Source organism: Aquarana catesbeiana, linkage group LG05, assembly GCF_042186555.1.
Source record: "Aquarana catesbeiana isolate 2022-GZ linkage group LG05, ASM4218655v1, whole genome shotgun sequence".
NCBI lineage: Eukaryota > Metazoa > Chordata > Amphibia > Anura > Ranidae > Aquarana > Aquarana catesbeiana.
This window is the reverse complement of record NC_133328.1, coordinates 643,691,441-643,707,876: the sequence shown is the minus strand read 5'-3', so window position 1 is coordinate 643,707,876 and position 16,436 is coordinate 643,691,441. Positions and strand designations below refer to the sequence as shown.

The following is a 16,436-nucleotide window of genomic DNA, read 5'->3' as shown; positions in this document are numbered from 1 at the left end:
CACATAAAAAAAAAAAAAGGGGTGAAAAAAAAGTTCTGAAATCATTTATCTTTGTCTCTTTTTTTACATCACAGGAATCTGACATTGTAACAGGAGTGTGTAGACTGTTTATATCCACTGTAAACAGAAGAGGGCGCCACCATCTAAGTGTAGATAATTTACTAAAAGAAAGGGTTAAACAAAATTGCACTCACTGCATTAAGATGTAAGGCTTATTATCTGCCAGGTGGAAGTCCTCTATCTGTGGAGGAACCACGGTATGCAGATATCAGCAGGAAAGGGATTGGAAACTGCAGAGCTGCGCAGGGAAGTTGCCGGAGAGAACCCCTGCTCAGCTGGCAGGACTGAAGCGCAAATATCACAAGACAGATCAGCAGCTTCCGGGGGACAGTGCTGCAGGTGTCGGGTAAGATCAGCTCCCCCTTGTGACGCTTTCAGCTCACATCCGGCAATGAGGTCAACATGTCTAGGGGGCGTGGCTATGTGTTTCACGGCATTGGGAGCCGCCCCCCCCCCCCCCCTTGTCAAGCCAAGAAGCTTCTTGCTCCTTTATTGGTACATTACGCAGCAGATTTAAACGAATGCGCTGTCCTAACACAACACAAGTTAATGCGTGGCGTAACATTGTGGCGTAACACCATCGACATGCATAACAAATGTCATATACAGTATATCGCAGCTTAGAAATCTTTAGATGTGGCGACTGCATTCATTTTTATTCTCAGGCTCCCCCCCCCCCCCTCTTAATTTTCACCTGGTGATCCTGCCAGTAATACACTTCCTGTCCCAGGGTGACAGCGCTCATTTGCTGCACCAGAGCCGTCCTTTTGCCAATTCAAAAGGACTGCTGAATAAAAAAAAGATGCCACCAATTGAGTCCCCAAAGACAGAAGAGACAGGAGGAGGAGGAGAAAGAGACAGGAGGAGGAGAAAGAGACAGGAGGAGGAGAAAGAGACAGGAGGAGGAGAAAGAGACAGGAGGAGGAGAAAGAGACAGGAGGAGGAGAAAGAGACAGGAGGAGGAAGAAGGAAGAAAGAAGGGAGAAAGAAAGAAAGAAGAAGGAAGAAAGAAGAAGAAAGAAGAAGATCCGGAGGAGAAGACCACCGGTCGTTGGGGTTACCTCTCTTAGGGCCCAGTTCTGACCTTTGGTGGACAAAGCTTAGTGTGATTTTTAACCCCATGTTTTGCCACGTGAAAATATTGCCACAGCGATAATGGCACCCAAACTAACATGGCGTGTTCTCCCGTGATTTCAAGTCACCCCTACAGTATGTAAAAGACGGGGCACAAAGCTGAAATCCAACCAAAATACAGATTTTGGGTCGAAATCTTATGAGTCACACCTGAGCGTCCCACGAATGCACGCAAAAGCGTGCCATGCCATTTGTTACCTTGTTTGAGATTCATTTTCTGTAAAACAAAAAAAAAAAAAAATAAAAACTGGTTGATCCTGCTGCTCCCCAACTCCATGTCCCCAATTCAGCTAGGGATTTTGCAGAGCAGTGGTGACAGTTCTGCACATGCTCAGTTTTCAGTGAGTTTCTATGCTGAGCATATCCTCCCTATCTGAGCAGCCCGTGTGACTATAGAGTCACAGTGGTAAATGACAGCCCATGCCCGCCCTCCTCCTCCGTGGCCACTAACCAGCTAAAGACAATGAGGGCGGGATGTTACATGTAGATTGATGGAGGCTTCACCTCCCTCTTATTCTAAGACACAGGCTGGAGGGGCGTGACATCGCCTGTAAATGGCCGAAATCCGCTCACACAATCTTATTGCCAATAAATATTTGATTTCAAATATATATTTGTATAATGATTTAGAACAGTTTTTGGATATTATTTATTCATACTCTGTATTCCAAAGGCTGTTTTTATTTTGAAAGTGATCATCATCCATCACCAAAAACCGCAGTGAATCCACCACCAGCTGGAGAAATTGCTTTCCAGCTCTTGTAGCCCCCTTATTATAGGGGGTTGGTGTACGCCTGTGGCTTAAAACCCAGGCGGGGCCTTTCTCCACATCTCAGGGCTTCTCTACACTTCCGATATCACTCAGTGAGTTTGATAGGAGTTGGGCACCAAAAAGAGATCAAAGGCTCCACATAGCACAAAATCCTTGGTGGGTTTATTAAGTAATAAAAGTATAACACTCACAGCAGTAAGTAAAAGCACCTTAAGTTTGTTGTGCCGGCCACCACACAACCAAATAAACCCATCCATCGGGACACGAGAGAGGTGGCGACGTCAGCGCGTCGCTCCGCCCTACACGTTTCATCACAAATGACGTTGTCCTGGGGCAAACATGTAACCAGCAGAGGACTTGAAGCTCCTCCTGTTTATTACCCTGCAGACAGGCTGGGAGAGAGCTGGGTCATGTGACAGCTGGATATCCATTCGGAAAAAAGTAATCAGATGTTTTTTATTGAAATAATTACAGTGTCTTCACCCACAGACAGAAATAGAAGGAAGAATGTAAATTAATCATCTTAAGTGATGGCCTTATGATCGTTTCCACGTGTGTTGAGCTTCTCACATTTTCTATTCTTTTAAACCATGCATTTTGACCCAGTTTTCATGCGTTTTGATGTGCGAAAAATAAAATGCGTCTGCTTGCGGCATTTCAGGTGCCATTAACAATGAATTTGGAATGAGTAAGAAGAAGTGCCCAGTGTCCAATTAAAGCGAACTTGAAAAGTAGGTTAAAAGAAAAATTAATAAATAAATAAATAAAAAATTGTGTTTATTGGTAATATTGACAAGTACATTGAATCCAAACACGTTTCGGGGACTTCTTCAGGGCTGTTGCTTCATACTATTTCAATTGGAAAAAAAGTTCCTAAGCCAGATATCTCTCTCTATATAGAGAACTATCAAATCCAAAGAAAAAGTTTCTAAGATAAATATAGATCTATTTTAGGAACTTTTTCCCATTAAAATAGCATGCAGCAACAGCCCTGAAGAAGTCCCCGAAACGTGTTGGATTTGATATACTGGTCGTTCTTACCAATAAATACCTTTCAACCTTTCAAAATTCCCATTCTTTTGGACACCAGGTGCTCCTTCCATCCTACTTTTCAAAATTCATTGTTAAAGTAGTTGTATGGCTCTCCCAGGTCTCTCTCTCTCTCCTCATTGGCCGAGACAGCAACGGGAGCAATATGTGAATGGACACGCAGAGCAGTGGCTCAAGCTGCTTGCTGGGGGGGGGGACACACTCAGCAGGAGGGAGGAGACAGAAGCGCCGTTGAGGGACCAGAGAAGAGGGGCATTGGGGCTGCTCTGTGCAAAACCGTTACACAGGGTAGGCAAGAATGACAGGTTTATTTTTAATGGCACCGAAAAAGTAGCAAGCAAGTGCATTTTGCGCAGACATCAAAAAGCATGACAAATGGGTCAAATCGCGTAGTTCAAAAAAACAAAACAAAAAAAAAAACATTTGAATCTTAACACCTAAAAAAGTAACTGAGCATGCAGGGCAGCCCACTGAAATGAACAGACTGTCCTATGCGAGTTGCGTGAAAAATGAGCAAAAGCGCGCATTCACAAAACGCCTTAGGGACTCCCAACAGCTTCCCCATTGGAGGTTTGATTTTGCGTCATGCAGCAGGTGGAGCGAGCCTCTGAAGCAGCACTGTCCCCCAAATGGATAAAACGATCAAGGACCAAATCGATCACGATGCAACCAACCTCCTAGCAGGTGGGCGGAGTTGGGACTCGGATCCCACAAATTCATATCGCAGGTCCACCTATAACTGAATAAAAACTTCACCAGAACCCATCAAAATGCTGTGGATTCCGTTGGATCTAAAAACGCCCGGCGCCATCGCAAAGGCCTGGAATCAAACAGCAGAAGGCGACGCGCCGAGGAGGAAAAACAAACAGCGGCGCGGCCGCATTGTACACAAAGCTGACATGCAAATAGAACTTGTCAGGAATAATGGCCGCGGCCTGACCCTCCCCGCCAACCCACAGCAGCCTGCCTGCCTGCACAGGCCCCGAATACCAGCCGCTCTGAAAGGAAACTCTTTATCTTATCCAGTTCCTATTCTGTAGAGCTAACCGAGCAATCGGCAAACCCGGCCTGACAGAACAATAGAGGACGGGGGAGGGGACCAAACACCTAAAATACAAAGGAGGACAAACTATCACAGATAATATTCCGAACGCTCATAAATTCTCAGCACATAAAACATTTTATGAAGTTTACCAGAAAGAAGTCTGTGAGTTGACTTTGAAATGTTTGCTGTTCCGTATTTTCAGGGCTGTATTTTATATCCTAACCAGACTTAACCTTTTTACCGCTGAGGAACCTGTGCAAAAACCGAATAATTGGTAATCAGCTAGAAGAATGTTCCTTACATTGGTGATCAGTGAGAAGAATGTCCCTTACATTGGGGATCAGTGAGAAGAATGTTCCTTACATTGGTGATCAGTGAGAAGAATGTTCCTTACATTGGTGATCAGTGAGAAGAATGTTCCTTACATTGGTGATCAGTGAGAAGAATGTTCCTTACATTGGTGATCAGTGAGAAGAATGTCCCTTACATTGGGGATCAGTGAGAAGAATGTCCCTTACATTGGGGATCAGTGAGAAGAATGTCCCTTACATTGGGGATCAGTGAGAAGAATGTCCCTTACATTGGTGATCAGTGAGAAGAATGCTCCTTACATTGGTGGTCAGTGAGAAGAATGCTCCTTACATTGGTGATCAGTGAGAAGAATGTTCCTTACATTGGTGATCAGTGAGAAGAATGTTCCTTACATTGGTGATCATTGAGAAGAATGTCCCTTACATTGGGGATCAGTGGGAAGAATGTCCCTTACATTGGGGATCAGTGAGAAGAATGTTCCTTACATTGGTGATCAGTGTGAAGAATGTTCCTTACATTGGGGATCAGTGGGAAGAATGTCCCTTACATTGGGGATCAGTGAGAAGAATGTTCCTTACATTGGTGATCAGTGAGAAGAATGTTCCTTACATTGGTGATCAGTGAGAAGAATGCTCCTTAACATTGGTTTACCAGTCATACACTGAGTGATAAAGGGATGATAGAACATAACAGTTGTCTGGGGAAATAACAATGCAACATATGGAAAAGAAAAGTAGATCTCTTCCATGTACTGTGATCCTATGACGAGATCTTTGCCGTCTTCAGCAGCTTGCTACTCCACTCTGCCTTCTCTCCAGAAGCTTCCAATTCCCCCCCTTCTCTCATCTCTGATCCTGTAGGACTGTCCTGGAACAGAATCACAGGGTCCTGAGGATGAAAGGCTTGTCCCACAGACAAGCACTGGAATGCTCATTCCAGTACTCTGCCCCAGAGATAAAATTGTTGCGAAGAGTGATCTCCCATTAGACATTATCTATATACTGCAGTTCTGGTGGTGACCTCCTCAGCTGTTGTCAGAGTTAGGCAGTGCCACAGAAAAAAAATAAAAACAGTCACTTGTGGCACAGTAATAAGGTATATTTTTTGGGTACAATGGCGATGACACACGCGTACTACGTATATATCTAGCAGCCTCAGGCTTTTGTCCCACATTCCAAAGACATGCTGGTAGGTTAATTGTCTAAATTAGCCCAGTATGTGCGTGTATGGATGTGAGTTAGAGACCTTAGATTGTAAGCTCCTTGAGGGCAGGGACTGATCTGAATGTATAATATATGGAAAGTGCTGCGAAAAATAGACAGCGCTATACAAATACCTCTAATAAACTAGTCCTGCTGCATGTTCTCTGCATCAGCCTCATATTTCTCAAGTGGTTAGATATACCATTACATTATCCATTTACTCCTCAAGAGCAGTGGCCTCCTCCTCGGGAGCTGCCTCCGCCTCCTTCACCTCCCCTGCCTTCTCCTCCTCGGGAGCTGCCTCCGCCTCCTTCACCTCCCCTGCCTTCTCCTCCTCGGGAGCTGCCTCCGCCTCCTTCACCTCCCCTGCCTTCTCCTCCTCGGGAGCTGCCTCCGCCTCCTTCACCTCCCCTGCCTTCTCCTCCTCGGGAGCTGCCTCCGCCTCCTTCACCTCCCCTGCCTTCTCCTCCTCGGGAGCTGCCTCCGCCTCCTTCACCTCCCCTGCCTTCTCCTCCTCGGGAGCTGCCTCCGCCTCCTTCACCTCCCCTGCCTTCTCCTCCTCGGGAGCTGCCTCCGCCTCCTTCACCTCCCCTGCCTTCTCCTCCTCGGGAGCTGCCTCCGCCTCCTTCACCTCCCCTGCCTTCTCCTCCTCGGGAGCTGCCTCCGCCTCCTTCACCTCCCCTGCCTTCTCCTCCTCGGGAGCTGCCTCCGCCTCCTTCACCTCCCCTGCCTTCTCCTCCTCGGGAGCTGCCTCCGCCTCCTTCACCTCCCCTGCCTTCTCCTCCTCGGGAGCTGCCTCCGCCTCCTTCACCTCCCCTGCCTTCTCCTCCTCGGGAGCTGCCTCCGCCTCCTTCACCTCCCCTGCCTTCTCCTCCTCGGGAGCTGCCTCCGCCTCCTTCACCTCCCCTGCCTTCTCCTCCTCGGGAGCTGCCTCCGCCTCCTTCACCTCCCCTGCCTTCTCCTCCTCGGGAGCTGCCTCCGCCTCCTTCACCTCCCCTGCCTTCTCCTCCTCGGGAGCTGCCTCCGCCTCCTTCACCTCCCCTGCCTTCTCCTCCTCGGGAGCTGCCTCCTCCTCCTTCACCTCCCCTGCCTTCTCCTCCTCGGGAGCTGCCTCCTCCTCCTTCACCTCCCCTGCCTTCTCCTCCTCGGGAGCTGCCTCCTCCTCCTTCACCTCCCCTGCCTTCTCCTCCTCGGGAGCTGCCTCCTCCTCCTTCACCTCCCCTGCCTTCTCCTCCTCGGGAGCTGTCTCCTCCTCCTTCACCTCCCCTGCCTTCTCCTCCTCGGGAGCTGCCGCCTCCTCCTCCTTCACCTCCCCTGCCTTCTCCTCCTCGGGAGCTGCCGCCTCCTCCTCCTTCACCTCCCCTGCCTTCTCCTCCTCGGGAGCTGCCGCCTCCTCCTCCTTCACCTCCCCTGCCTTCTCCTCCTCGGGAGCTGCCGCCTCCTCCTCCTTCACCTCCCCTGCCTTCTCCTCCTCGGGAGCTGCCGCCTCCTCCTCCTTCACCTCCCCTGCCTTCTCCTCCTCGGGAGCTGCCGCCTCCTCCTCCTTCACCTCCCCTGCCTTCTCCTCCTCGGGAGCTGCCGCCTCCTCCTCCTTCACCTCCCCTGCCTTCTCCTCCTCGGGAGCTGCCGCCTCCTCCTCCTTCACCTCCCCTGCCTTCTCCTCCTCGGGAGCTGCCTCCGCCTCCTTCACCTCCCCTGCCTTCTCCTCCTCGGGAGCTGCCTCCGCCTCCTTCACCTCCCCTGCCTTCTCCTCCTCGGGAGCTGCCTCCGCCTCCTTCACCTCCCCTGCCTTCTCCTCCTCGGGAGCTGCCTCCGCCTCCTTCACCTCCCCTGCCTTCTCCTCCTCGGGAGCTGCCTCCGCCTCCTTCACCTCCCCTGCCTTCTCCTCCTCGGGAGCTGCCTCCTCCTTCACCTCCCCTGCCTTCTCCTCCTCGGGAGCTGCCTCTTCCTTCACCTCCCCTGCCTTCTCCTCCTCGGGAGCTGCCTCCTCCTTCACCTCCCCTGCCTTCTCCTCCTCGGGAGCTGCCTCCTCCTTCACCTCCCCTGCCTTCTCCTCCTCGGGAGCTGCCTCCTCCTTCACCTCCCCTGCCTTCTCCTCCTCGGGAGCTGCCTCCTCCTTCACCTCCCCTGCCTTCTCCTCCTCGGGAGCTGCTTCCTCCTTCACCTCCCCTGCCTTCTCCTCCTCGGGAGCTGCCTCCTCCTTCACCTCCCCTGCCTTCTCCTCCTCGGGAGCTGCCTCCTCCTTCACCTCCCTGCCTTCCCCCCCCTCGGGAGCTGCCTCCTCCTTCACATCCCTGCCTTCCCCTCCTCGGGAGCTGCCTCCTCCTTCACCTCCCTGCCTTCCCCTCCTCGGGAGCTGCCTCCTCCTTCACCTCCCTGCCTTCCCCTCCTCGGGAGCTGCCTCCTCCTTCACCTCCCTGCCTTCCCCTCCTCGGGAGCTGCCTCCTCCTTCACCTCCCTGCCTTCCCCTCCTCGGGAGCTGCCTCCTCCTTCACCTCCCTGCCTTCCCCTCCTCGGGAGCTGCCTCCTCCTTCACCTCCCTGCCTTCCCCTCCTCGGGAGCTGCCTCCTCCTTCACCTCCCTGCCTTCCCCTCCTCGGGAGCTGCCTCCTCCTTCACCTCCCTGCCTTCCCCTCCTCGGGAGCTGCCTCCTCCTTCACCTCCCTGCCTTCCCCTCCTCGGGAGCTGCCTCCTCCTTCACCTCCCTGCCTTCCCCTCCTCGGGAGCTGCCTCCTCCTTCACCTCCCTGCCTTCCCCTCCTCGGGAGCTGCCTCCTCCTTCACCTCCCTGCCTTCCCCTCCTCGGGAGCTGCCTCCTCCTTCACCTCCCTGCCTTCTCCTCCTCGGGAGCTGCCTCCTCCTTCACCTCCCTGCCTTCCCCCCCCTCGGGAGCTGCCTCCTCCTTCACCTCCCTGCCTTCCCCTCCTCGGGAGCTGCCGCCTTCTTCATTTCCCTGCCTCCTCCTCCGCGGGAGCTGCCTCCTCCTTCACCTCCTTGCCTCCTCCTCCTCGGGAGCTGCCGCCTTCTTCACTTCCCTGCCTTCTCCTCCGCGGGAGCTGCCTCCTCCTTCACCTCACTGCCTCCTCCTCCACAGGAGCTACCTACGCCTCCTTGCCTCCTCCTCCTCGGGAGCTGCCTCCTCCTTCACCCCCCTGCCTTCTCCTCCGCGGGAGCTGCCTCCTCCTCATAAGTTTTGCTTTGTTTTACCTCCCACACGTTTATGGAACTATATCTGACCGTCACCATTCTCTACCCTCTTCTGGCAAATTTACAATCCGAATGCCTCCCCTTCTGGATCCTGAAGCCTGTTAGCAGCCTTAGCATCTAGCTCTCTTAAATGGTATGCAAGAGATTATGGGAAATGTACATCTTTTACAAATGAACTGAATAATTATGCGACTATTCAGATATAAAACTTTCCATTTTTTTTCATTTTGCTGGAATTCCATGTCACTGTTTTTGATTGATAGAAAAATATTCCTAAACTAAAAGGCGATGAACAAAACCAAGAACATAAAATAACAAAACCCGGAGCGATGAATGATTTACGAAGGGTCAGGAGCGGCTCCACGTTCTGTTGTTCTGAGGTCGGGTCAGTGCTATGGAAACTACGGAGGACGCACTTCTACAGCATTTACTATCTTGTTATGTTTCCCTTGTTGGCGATTGTCGGCTTGTGAACTCGGCGGACGCAGTTTGTTCATGCTTGGCACATATTGTCATTTTTTTTAGGCTGTTCCTCTTGGCACACTAAAAACAAAACTATGTGAAGCTGCACTCCAAGCTTCATATACTGACGAAATACATACAAAGATAACCTGCCAAAGAATGTCTGTCCATCCAGTCCTGAGATTTACACAGCTATGCCACAGCCCCGCCTGGCAGGGAACGAGTCCTGATCTCTTTCTCTGCTGCATAGAATGCTCCAATTTATGGCCCTTGTTAGCACATGAGCACAACTGTCTACTTCCCTTGTGCTGCTATTCCTTCCCCCAGTCTGAGCTCTGCTCTATAGGCTGTTGCAAGAGGCTGATATCAGGTCAGACTCAGGTCCTCACACTGTTTTTATTTGAGGGAAAAAACAATAGGATCTGATAATAATATTATTATTATTATTATTATTTATTTTATTAATAATAATAATAATTATAATAAATAAAATATACATATTTGCACAACCTTGCAGGATGGAATAACTAGCTCTATATTATTATTGCAATTACTAATAATTCCACCTTGCTAAGATGTACAAATATGTAAATATTAATAAGAATATATGTGTACTTCCTTTCATTTCATTAATTGTTATTTTAATTAATAAATATTTTAGAGCTAGATACTCCACCCTGCAAGAATGTACACATGTATTTAAATATTAATAATTACATATTTGTAGATTCTTGCAGGGTGGATCATCTAACTGTGATATTATTAATAAAAATAATCAGCGTTATATAATCTACCCTTCAAAGATGTACAAATATTACATTTTTTACTTCCACTGTGCAAGGATATACAAATATGTAAATAAGAATAATAAATAATGCATATTTGTATATTCTTGCAGAGTAGAATATTATTATTATTTCCACCCTAATAATATACATATTTGTACATCCATGCAGGACATTATTATTACTATATATTCTGTTCTGCATGGATGTACAAATATGTATATTTTATTATTGTAATTATTGCTTCCACTCTGCAAGGATATACAAATAAGTAATTATTATTATTATAAAAATAATAATAATAATAATGCATATTTGTATATTCTTGCAGGGTGGAAGTAATAATTAATATTATTCTTCCCTGCAAGAATATACAAAATTTGCATTATTATTATTATTATTATATACATATTTGTATATCATTGCAGAATGGACGTAATAATTAAAATAATATTTGTACATCCTTAAAGGACAGAATATATAGCGTAGCATTAATATTATTAGTGCTATATATTAATATTATTATTAATATTAATAATAAATATTCTGTCCTGCAATGATTTACAAATATGTAAATAATAATAATGCATATTTGTATATTCTTGCAGGGAAGAATAATATTAATTATTTTTACTAATAATTAAAATAATATTTGTACATCCTTAAAGGACAGAATATATAGCGTAGCATTAATATTATTAGTGCTATATATTAATATTATTATTAATATTAATAATAAATATTCTGTCCTGCAATGATTTACAAATATGTAAATAATAATAATGCATATTTGTATATTCTTGCAGGGAAGAATAATATTAATTATTTTTACTTCCACCCTGCAAGAATATACAAATATGCATTATTATTAGTATTTACATGTTTATATATCAGTGCAGAGTGGAAGCAATAATTACAATAATATACATATTTGTACATCCATGCAGGACAGAATATATAGTAGTAATATTATTCTTATTCTCAGAGCTGGATGTTCCACCCTGCAAGGATGTATAAATATGTAATTATTATTATTTAAATACATATGTGTACATTCTTGCAGGGTGGAATATCTAGCTATATTAATAAATTATTATTATTATTATTAATTTAATATTATTGCTAGATATTTCACCCTGCAAGAAAGTACACATATGTATTTAAATATTAATAATTACATATTTATACATCCTTGCAATATTATCAGCATCATCATTTGCAGCGCAGGGCTATTGTGCATGGAAGAGGCAAACATTCCACCACAGGAGAGAGCGCCTTAGAGAGAGACACAGCGACGCTGGACCGTTTACATGGATGGAAGAAACCGGCCGGACCCAAGAGCTTACACCCCGACACTAGACAAGCATTTAACCCTTGCAGTGCCAGGGTGCGCTCACTGCAATGCTATACCATTTCTGTAGTTCAGCTTTAAACTTGTATTCTATCACTAAAGAGCAGGACAGGAACCAGAGGATAGAAGAACATGGAACAAGATGTCCTTCAATACAGGAAGTGTCCCGAGACCCCCGACCCAAAACTTCCACTGTGGAGAATCCCGACAATATCACCAACTAACCAACCAGACTGCAACCAACATTCCTCAATACACGGCACAGTCCCCTTCTCATATAGAATTCTCAGTATCTGTTCTTATTCTGTATGTATGGACTCTGCACAGTACTACGTCTCTTATTCTGTATGTATGGACTCTGCACAGTACTACTTCTCTTGTCCTGTATGTATGGACTCTGCACAGTACTACTTCTCTTATTCTGTATGTATGGATGGCGCTCAGTAGCACTCCTCTTATTCTGTATGTATGGATGGCGCTCAGTAGCACTTCCCGTGTTGCTCGGACAGTGGCGGGGGACACACAGTTCTCAGATATGAAGAGATTTTCTGGCTGTAGACGACGTCCGGCATTTATCACAGTTACAGGAAGCAGAGAGAACTCTTTGTATCAATATTTTCACATTGCGCCGGGTGCAGGTCACACACAGAGGAGGGGTGATGACTTCTCCTCCCATGTGACCGCACAGCTGGGCCGGCATCGCACCCGCAGGCTGATAAGAGCCCTATATCCTGTCACAGAGCTGCGGGGGATATTTTTAGCTGTCAAACTTCTGCTGGAAACAAAAAATGTGACACAAAAGTTCCCTCCATCAGACACAATGTCAGACTCCAGACTCCATGGGGGGGGGGGGGGGGGGCAACGGGGCGTATGTACCCATCCCTACTCCACAACACAATCCAATGCAATACAACCTGGGGGGGGGGGGGGCTGGGCTACTTTGCCAGTCTGAAGGAGCACCACCTGAACCCAAATACCCCAACAGAGGTCAGATGAGGAAGCACAGTGGGGTCACCAGTAAGGGGGGCGGGGTGCAGGCTCTGTTCCTGGGCCAGCCTATCTGCCCACCTACCCACTTCCTGCACATGGGTGCCCCCCCCCTAGTGTAAAGCTTGGAGATGGCATCTCCCTCCCCCACTCTGCTGCCCCCCCCTGACATGAGGGGTCCCCTCCTGAGAAGACGAGGTCCACCCCGACTCCACCTGCCAGTCTAACACGGCCTGATCCCAAATACTCCAATGGGGGTCACATCTGTAAATACAGTGCGGTCACCCTGGATCAGTAATGATCCTATAGGAGCAGTGGTCTCCAAACTGTGACCCCCTTGCTTGCCCTTATCTGGCACTTGGGGCACAATTCCTCCCGCTGACACCAACGATGGGGCCCTATTCCTCCCGCTGACACCAATGATAGGCGACTATTCCTCCCGCTGACACCAACGATGGGGCCCTATTCCTCCCGCTGACACCAACGATGGGGCCCTATTCCTCCCGCTGACACCAACGATGGGGCCCTATTCCTCCCGCTGACACCAACGATGGGGCCCTATTCCTCCCGCTGACCCCAGGGGAAGGGTTCCTGGAAACAGATGAGAAGACAGACAAGCTCCATCCTGACTCCACCTGCCAGTTTAGAAGGGGCACAGCCTGATCCCAAACACTCCAATGGGGTCACATCTATAAATACAGTGCGGTCACCCTGGATCAGGCTGATGCCCCCTAGAGGTGAATATTAGTATTTCTATCACAGCTTCTGTAAAGGATCCTGTAGAGGAATCAGAGGGGTGCAGGGGTTACCCCACACAGCTTATGGACTTTAGAAGAATGGAGGAGGGGTGCAGGGGGGGTACCCCACTTTTTGCTCTAACCTGGGCCAGCCTGTCAACCTACCCGCTTTCCCTGGTGGGAAACTTGGAGATAGCAACCCCCACCCCCACTCTGCTGCACCCCCTAACATGAGAGGCCCCCTCCTGAGAATAGATGAAAAGACAGACAAGACCAGCTCCATCCTGACTCCACCTGCCAGTATAAAAGGGGCACGGCCTGATCCCAAAACACTTCAATGGGGTCACATCTGTTAATACAATGTGGTCACCCTGGATCAGGCTGATGCCCCCTAGAGGTGGATATTAGTATTCCCATCACAGCTTCTGTATGGATTCTACAGGAATCAGAGAGGTGCAGGGGGTCCCCCCCCCAATCTGGGCCCCCAACTCCTACACCTGGGCCAGCCTGACACATACCCACCTACAGGTACATCAGGGGGGGGGGGGGGGGGGGCTGGTCTTAAACTTGGAAGCAGCACCCTATTGCTGGATGGTTTCTTGGAAACAGATAAAAAAAACCACAGACAAGCCCCAACTTGTCTCCACCCGCACAACACACCTGGGGGGTACACTTGCATTGCCAGCCTAAGGAGGCATGACCTGACCCCAAATACTTCAGTAAATAGCACAGTTTACAGGTGTGGTCACCCTGGATCCCCCCCCCCCCCCCCCCCAGACTGGACATTATCATTGCTATCACAGCTTATGTCATTTGTATGGATCCTGTAGAAGAATAAAGGAGGGGTGCAGGGGGTACCCCCACATTCTGGACTGCCACCTGCTACAACTGGGTTGTCTGACCACCTACCCTCTCCCTATACCTTTCTTCTGCTCTAAATCTTGGAGATAGCACCCCACTTCTCCAACATGGGGGGGTCCCCCCTCCTCCTGAGAGCAGAGGAAAAGGAAGACAAGCTCCATCCTGACCTCCAAACACAACTGCTCTGCCAGCCTAACTGGGCACAACCTGACCCCAAATATCCCAATGGGGGTCAAATCAGTAAATATCACCCTGGATCAGAACCCCCCCCCCCCCTAAAGAGTTGGACGTTATCATTGGTATCACAGCTTCTGTACCTTGTATGGATTCTATAGAAGAATAAGAGGGGTGCAGGGGTACCCAGGGGTAAGGGGTGCAGAGGTACACCCCCTCCCCCCCACACACACCCTCACTCACTCTGGGCTCCCACCTGCTGCACCTGGGCCAGCCTGACACCTACCCTCTCCGTAAACATAGGTGGGCTCCTCTTGCCTGAAACCTACAGACAGCACTCCACTCTGTTGCACCCCTCCCCCACTATATGGGGGGCCCCCCTGAGAACAGATGAGAGGACAGACAAGCTCCATCCTGCCCCCACCTGTACAATACAATGGAACATATCACACCCTCTGCACGTTGTAAGGATAATACAGAAGGATCAGGAGGGGTGCGGGGGGTACCCCCCAATTCTGGGCTCCCACCTGCAGCACCTGAGTCCCCCTGACACCTGAACACTTCCTGTACATAGGGGAGGGGGGGGGGGGTGAAACTTGCAGACAACACCCCCTGTCATGGTGGGGGAACCCCTCCTGGAGGGGGGAAGGTGTTGTACCCGGGGTGTCAGACACCTCCTGCAGCTCCTGTCTGTGTACAAAGCGGGGCCCCCGGGGGCCACAGTCACTTACCTTGGTAAAGTAGAGCAGCCACAGTTCGTAGAGCCTCTCCTTAGATGCCATCCTGCCGGAGGACGCCTCTAGGTCGGTGTCATGTCCCGGGGGGGCTCTGCTCTTCCAGGAAGGCTCAGGCTCCATGCTGCCCCATGGCAGGTGCGAGGAGGTGAGGAGCAAAGCCAGCAAGGTGCTGCGAGTTCTCCCCTCCTCCCTGTCTGCTGGGCTTTGTCTGCTGCCACAGCGACCCCCCCGATCCCCATGGACAGTGCCGGTACTGCAGCCAACGAGCCTCACTGGGCAATACCAGCGCTGAGCCCCGGAGCGTGACCTGCCCGATACATCGTATTATTATTACTATCATTAATATTATTATTATTATTATTATTATTATTATTATTATTATTATTACCTGCCCGATACATCGTACTATTATTATTATTATTATTATTATTATTATTATTATAACCTGCCCGATACATCGTATTATTATTATTATTATTATTATTATTATTATTATTATTACCTGCCCGATACATCGTATTATTATTATTATTATTATTATTATTATTATTATTATTATTACCTGCCCGATACATCGTATTATTAATATTATTATTATTATTATTATTATTATTATTACCTGCCCGATACATCGTATTATTATTATTATTATTATTATTATTATTATTATTATTATTACCTGCCCGATACATCGTACTATTATTATTATTATTATTATTATTATTATCTGCCCGATACATCGTATTATTATTATTATTATTATTATTATTATTATTATTATTATAACCTGCCCGATACAACGTATTATTATTATTATTATTATTATTATAACCTGCCCGATACATCGTATTATTATTATTATTATTACCTGCCCGATACATCGTATTATTATTATTATTATTATAACCTACCCGATACATTGTATTATTATTATTATTATAACCTGCCCGATACATTGTATTATTATTATTATCATAACCTGCCCGATACATTGTATTATTATTATTATTATTATTATTATTATTATTATTACCTGCCCGATACATCGTATTATTATTATTATTATTATTATTATTATTATTATTATTACCTGCCCGATACATCGTATTATTATTACTATCATTAATATTATTATTATTATTATTATTATTATTACCTGCCCGATACATTGTATTATTATTATTATTATTATTATAACCTGCCCGATACAACGTATTATTATTATTATTATTATTATAACCTGCCCGATACATCGTATTATTATTATTATTATTACCTGCCCGATACATCGTATTATTATTATTATTATTATTATTATAACCTACCCGATACATTGTATTATTATTATTATTATTATTATTATTATTACCTGCCCGATACATCGTATTATTATTATTATTATTATTATTATTATTATTATTATTATTATTATTATTACCTGCCCGATACATCGTATTATTATTACTATCATTAATATTATTATTATTATTATTATTATTATTACCTGCCCGATACATTGTATTATTATTATTATTATTATTATAACCTGCCCGATACAACGT

The 16,436-nt window shown here is 47.0% G+C and overlaps 1 protein-coding gene across 4 annotated transcripts in view; it reads right to left on the bottom strand.

Annotated features, from left to right (window-relative positions):
- Window positions 1-15,091, bottom strand: part of NBEAL2 (neurobeachin like 2) — a 245,461-nt gene extending 230,370 nt beyond the window's left edge. For all 4 annotated transcript variants that reach the window (XM_073632459.1, XM_073632461.1, XM_073632462.1 and 1 more), the window contains exon 1: window positions 14,869-15,091. In XM_073632459.1, the coding sequence (XP_073488560.1) occupies window positions 14,869-14,994 (126 nt within the window). In that variant the 5' untranslated portion in view covers window positions 14,995-15,091. The remainder of the gene's footprint in view (window positions 1-14,868) is intronic.
- Window positions 15,092-16,436: the final 1,345 nt, after the last annotated feature.